Genomic DNA, 6,249 nt, shown 5'->3' with positions numbered 1-6,249 from the left:
TGAAGAACAACTATCCACTTCCAAGAATCGACGACATGTCTGATCAGCTTGATGGTGCATCTTGGTTTTCCAAGATTGATTTGAGGTCAAGTTATCATCAGATGAGGGTCAGAGATGAGGATGTGCAGAAGACGACCTTCATGACTCGTATGTGGTGATGCCATACAGGCTCACCAATGCACTGGAAGCATTTATGGATCTCATGAACCGGGTGTGCACACCGATGCTGGACCGGTCTATGATTGTATTTATTTATGATATCTTTGTCTATTCTAAGACCAAGGAGAAACATGAGGAGGACCTGCAGGAGGTTTTGGAGATCTTGAGGAGGGAGAGGCTTTATGCCAAGTTCTCTAAGTGTGATCACAAGAGCCTGAGATATTTGATGGATCAGCCGAACCTGATTATGAGGCAGTGCATATGGTTAGATGTGGTGAAGGATTATGATTATGAGATCTTATATTTGGTGGGTTTTGAGCATAACAAACAATCCTATGTGTGCATGCAACCCTAAATAATTTTGATCTACGTTTTCTCTAATTGAACATATAAATTGAACAACAAAGTAGAAACCCTAGTATAGTAGTATATGATCAAATTACACAATAATGGTTAAGAAAATCATACCTCAATTGTTATGTAGTAATAACAATGAAAACCTTGTGTTGTTGAAGCCTTGAGAGCAAGCTTCACAAATATCATGCCTCTAATGGTTCACACCCAACACTAGCAAATGAAGTTGATGAAGAAGGGGAGAGAGGATGAAATTTCGGCCTAACCCTCTTGGGAATCAGTTGGCCGAAAATCATAGGGTTATGCCCTATTTATAGTGCAGCCAGGGAAACCCTAGATGAGCCCAAATCCAAGATTATCTTAAATCGGGTAATTATCCACTTTCCTGTTTATCCACCAGGGATTATTCTAGAAACCGTTAGGCTCCCAGAAACGTCCCCACCTTATGGATGGTTCTAGATTGCCTCTTGCTCAACTATTGAACAATTACAATTTAGTGTCTGCACATTTAATTAATTCTTTTAATCTCGAAATTAATTCCAATTAATTTCTGATCAAATATTAATTAAATATTACTATTTCTAATTAATATATTATTCTCAAAATATACTAACAAATCATTTATTTTAATTTATTAATCAAATAATAAATTCAATTTCTCTCCAAAATCATATGTTCCATGATTTTTTTTTTTCGATCAATTGACCATTAATTTTTGGAATAGATCTTATAAAGAAATTGATGTGTACGATGTACCCTCTAAACTAGACTAAACGGAGTGGACATGCTAAATCTACTCGTTAAGCTCGCTAAACCCCTTTAACCACCACCCCCTAGCAATTGCTAAGGGGGTCGCTAAGGAGAACCAAGGAATGGAAGCAGAAGAAGCATTATAAGCTGACGGCTTTACTCATCCTTGGTTGTTGGCTCTACCTCGGTCTTTCTGCCTATAGTCTAAGGAACCTATCATAAGGTAGCAAGAGAGCTCTAAGAAGTGGGGTATACAACGAGAAGATAGAAAACAAAATAGTGTTGTGTGATTGGTTGGAAGGAAAGTGGCCTGATCCATCATTTTGCATATCTAAATTTCATGTTTTTTAATTAAAAAAAAGGCAATTTTACCCAATTCCTTTGCCATTTCAACTTTTCATTAAATTTGAAAAATGAAAATAAAAAAAATAATAATAAATATTAAGAGTGTTACCACTCTTTATCAAATGTTAAGAATTAGATGGTTAAAGAGAAAAATAATGTGGCACATAAAAAGACACTCTCTACCGAATATTAAGAATTAGATGGTTAGAAAAAAAAATGATTGTGGCACATGATCTTGATTGTGGCACACAAAAAGATCATGTGCTAAGGTGGTAGGAGACTTCACCTAGCCTTATTGATCGTGAAGAGATAGAACTTTTATTTTAAAATATAAGATTTCTAACTGATTGTTAAATGAAAAATACATTTTAACTTTTTCCCTATCCTCCATGGCATCCGTGATCTGTCTCGATCTTGACAGGTGTTTCTTGTTTCTAGAAGTATTTCGAATTTTTTTAATGTAAATCTGTAGTTTTTAGAACTATTTACAAAAAGTAATAATAAAACTTCAAATATAATTCTAAAAAAATTCACTCTTATGTATATATTTTATATTTAGGGAAATATCAAATCAATAAGATACAAACGATATTACACTTTACAAAAAAGTAAATTGTTTTCCAACTAGCTTCTTATTTACTGTTCTTTGGCCTGAACTCGATACCTTGAATAACAAGCCCAGTCTTCCAATTCCCTCCGTTCACCTCCGCCACACTCAACTCCACCTCCGCCGCATCACCACCTCCATTAAAGTACTCTCCGATTTCAATCTCAAACCATCCATCTTCTCTTTGTTTCGGACCATTCTCTTTAGAAGGCGAAGGCATATCCCAATTCGCAAATCCTCCTTTGCTAAACATCCCAATCCCTCTCCTTGATCGGAGTCCTCGTCTCCGCCCTGCTTCAGGGTCGAGATACACCATCCGGGTTTGACTCCGGTCGTCGTGAAAACCAATACAGACCTCCACCGGTTGGTACTCAAACCCATAAGCTTTCGGTGTTGTTTTGAACACGAGAAGAGCAACGTAAGTTGTATCAGGGGAGAATATTGAAGAATTGATTTTGCCGATGATTTCAAGCAAACTCACACTGATCAGTTCTGCTACCTCTGTGAATCTGTAATTCGAGATTCGAGAAGTTAAAAGAGAGAAAAGGATTTTTGAGGTGTTGATAGCAATGAGCGAGTAGCCTAATATTACCTTGATTCTGTTGTTGGCGTCCATATCCAACAATTTGGGGAATCGGAAGAAGCGATTGATAATTGTCTCGCAGCTAACATGTAACATTTCTTCCCGCTACTTTTATCCAACCAAAAACTCTGTTGAAATTTGATTAAGAGAATCAGATCGATACAATTCAAAACTTCTTTCCCCTCGTTCTTTCGTGTAGAAGAATATGAAATTAACCAGAGAGTCAAATGAAATGAAATAGGAGAGTTATTTAGAAATTTACTTTGTTTCCTTCGTCTATGATGACTGGATGATCGCAGAGACGCAGATAAATCTCCTTCTTCGATGCGACTGAACCACTGTCCGCCGTCTCCGGCAGGTACTCCGGCGGTGTGAAACTCTCCCAAACGCTGTCCCACTGTGCTGCGGAACGGAAAACGGAATTGACGGAGGACAACCGGGAAACATCTCGAGGGCTGGTGAGTGCCAATGCTTCAGCTACGAATCCTTCCGGCAAAGACTCGAAGAAATCCTCCTCCATAGCTAGTTTCAGCTTTTTAACAAGTTCCAGATATTAATGTTTATAACGTGGGTGGGGATATATCATATATGTTTATACTTAGACACGTAACGTCAATGGATGACGTGTTTAAAATAAAATATGGTTCATCAGAAAATTTATTATTTATTTATAATTTATAAAGTATATGAGTGGTATGTATAATCTTTAAAAATTGGGTTCGAAATTTCATTTGATCTTTTTCGTGCTTGTTTTATGTGTATGGTCTTTCTTTAACAATGATATATTTAAATCGTTATCCCCGATATGTGGCTTCATATCATTATATGTGATTGTCACGCAGATATTATTAATTATTAATTTATTATACATGATTATTGCCATCCACCAACAACTAGCGTTACACTTATGTTAGTTATGTATTTATTTTTCCACGACATTTTGTAATCCTTCCATAAATTTTTAGAGTTAGTCGACAACTATACCCTTTTAACGGGGAACCAAAGAGAATTAAAGAAGCTATTATTGACCTAGATTGGATAAAGGAAAAGAAAGAGTTTGAAAGAAACAAAGTATGGATACTAATAAAGCAACAAGAAGAACAATCTATTGTTAGAAATCGATGGGTTTTGAAAAATAAGAAGGATGAAAGTGGATTATGATCCGAAATCGGTTCGTTTCGTGGTTAAAGTATATAATCAACAAGAAACTTTTTTCCGCACTAACAAGAATCGATGCAATTAGATTTTTATGGCTTATGCAGCTCACATGAAATTTAAAGTCTATCATGTGGATGTTAAATATGCATTATTAATGAGAGTTTTGATAGGAAAAAGTCAAGACTCATCAACCTCCATGTTTCATAGATCTTCTTTTAATAGGCTATTGTTATGAAGTATCAAAACAGATTATGGTCTTAACCAAGCTCCACATGTCTGGTATGAAACTCTTTCAAAATAATTAACCGATAAGTGATTTCAACAATACATGTACAATGTTAATGCAACTCATTTAGACGACACTCATATAAAAGATTTTTTGTTGGTACAAATATACGTTGATGTTATTGTTCAATTCTCAACCCATGCTCTGATCTAAACCCTAGTTATCTAAAAAAATTATCATGGTGGATCAATTTCATCAATGATGACCGATTATATGTATGTTGAAGAACACCAAGTGAGACATTCAAAAAATTCTAGCGAATTATGGCATAAGTAGCCTCTATTGTACAAAAGATCTAAAAATGAAAAACGTAGTTTACAAAGTATTAAGAAATAAATAAATTTTGTGGAAAATGAATATCATATTCCAATACGGTGAGTTCTCTACTTGTCCATGAAGTGGACCACATTGAAGATTATATATGCACTAATAAAAAAGTTCATGTTTTGTTGTTGGCTTGAACAAAGTGTGGTTATATGATGACATGATTAATATTAACAAATAGATATTGATAACATTAGTAATCTTCAATGATTTGTAGCATAACAATGTGTAAGGAAATGTGGTTATATGGTGACATGATTAGCATTTAAAAATATATATTGATAACATTAGTACATAACAGACAAAAGAGATCAGTAATATAGATAGTTTTATCCCTTCATCCGTTGTCTTCAATGATTTGTAGCATCTCCTGATATGTTTTGATAAGTTTTTGAGCGAGACACATGCATTTGAGAACAGTGAGGTATGAATCTTGGGATTCTGATAACAGTTGTTGCAAGAGAGATTATCATCACATGTACGAAATTCAAGCACCAATATGTCCATAAAACACAAAAAAATGATTAGTATGTCAAACTGGTTGACATAGAAAAAACATGTCACATTTAGTTGGTTTTCATTGACAAAACTGAAATATAGTGGTTAAACCACAAAAATTACCAAAATATAGTGAAACATCCAAAAATTATGACCCAGAAATTTCATTTTTAATTAAAGTAAAAATAGTATTTCCAAAACATTGTTCATACATCCCGATCGAATAAACATGTCAATCATCATAAAAATCAAAGTATGTCCTATAAACATAATCCATATGGTGTGTGCGATGCAGTGAACCCGAGCTCTTCTACTTGGAACCGGATGTATCTGAAACATAAACTAAAAACTGTAAGCACAAAGCTTAGTGAGTTCCGCAAGATACTGTAACAACCCGATATTTCGAATCAATGTAACGATCCAAAGTCGAGTTTGGTAACCTATCTTAATATAATAGGAATAACGTCAAAAATGAAATGTTCGAAAAGCTCAGTTTGAGTATACTAAGTGGTAGATATCGTAACAAGGTTTCCAAAAATATAAAGTGTAACACCCAAATTTCAATTGTTCAATGAAGGGCCAAAAGTGTAAATTTTGGAAAGGGACTCGACGAGTAGGTCTGCTTACTCGCCGAGTCGGAGCGGGATTCTATCGCGGTTTAAGTGGCCAACTCGCCGAGTCGGCGGCTTGGACTCGACGAGTTGGTGCTGATGAGAGAAAACCCTAATCCCGGGGGGTTGTGCCCTATATAAAGCACATTATAACCCACCCTCAGCCTCTTTGCTACCCTTTTGAGATCCAGAAACCCTAGAATCGAGTGAGCTTCCATTAATAGAGAGAATAGAGCTTTGGAGGAGAAAATCTTGGAAAGGGGCTTGAAGATCAAGAGGTTTGCTGCAAAGGAGTGGTGTAGATCCGGGATCTACTTCAGTTGGAGCTCATTTTGGAGGTAATAATCTGTTGCTTGGGCTCTTTTGCATCTAGATCTATTATCATTTGAGATTTGGGGCATTTTTGGTATGATTGAGAGCTATTTCGAGTTAGAGGCTTAGATCTGAGGTTGCTACTTCAGATCTAGGCTTGTGATGGTCCAAAATGTCATAAAGCTTTTGTCTAAGAGTTGTTGGTAAAGCCCCTTTGTCATGAACCCTAGCCCTAGAGTGTTTTGGGCCTATATCTCCTTGG

At 35.8% G+C, this 6,249-nt stretch overlaps 1 protein-coding gene across 1 annotated transcript; it reads right to left on the bottom strand.

The window, feature by feature from the left end:
- Positions 1-2,123: 2,123 nt before the first annotated feature.
- LOC145159090 (putative F-box protein PP2-B12) lies at positions 2,124-3,367 on the bottom strand. The gene is made up of 3 exons (XM_079077986.1): positions 3,061-3,367; positions 2,808-2,926; positions 2,124-2,724 (listed from the first exon to the last, which is right to left on the bottom strand). The coding sequence occupies exons 1-3, from the start codon at positions 3,316-3,318 to the stop codon at positions 2,241-2,243; spliced, it is 861 nt and encodes a 286-aa protein (XP_078934112.1). The 5' UTR covers positions 3,319-3,367; the 3' UTR covers positions 2,124-2,240.
- Positions 3,368-6,249: the final 2,882 nt, after the last annotated feature.

The sequence above is a fragment of the Lactuca virosa genome, chromosome 2 (genome assembly GCF_052849685.1).
Source record: "Lactuca virosa cultivar CGN04683 chromosome 2, Lactuca_virosa_CGN04683_v6, whole genome shotgun sequence".
Classification (NCBI taxonomy): Eukaryota; Viridiplantae; Streptophyta; class Magnoliopsida; order Asterales; family Asteraceae; genus Lactuca; species Lactuca virosa.
Note: the sequence above shows the minus strand (reverse complement) of the source record. Positions and strands in the feature narration are given on the sequence as shown.

Bases quoted from the DNA above. Each gene is read 5' to 3' on its own strand.
- LOC145159090 (XM_079077986.1), bottom strand. From the start codon at position 3,318: ATGGAGGAGGATTTCTTCGAGTCTTTGCCGGAAGGATTCGTAGCTGAA. The intron at 2,927-3,060 runs GTAAATTTCTAA...AAATTTCAACAG, and splicing joins TCATAGACGAAGGAAACAAA to AGTTTTTGGTTGGATAAAAG. The intron at 2,725-2,807 runs GTAATATTAGGC...CTCGAATTACAG, and splicing joins ACGCCAACAACAGAATCAAG to ATTCACAGAGGTAGCAGAAC.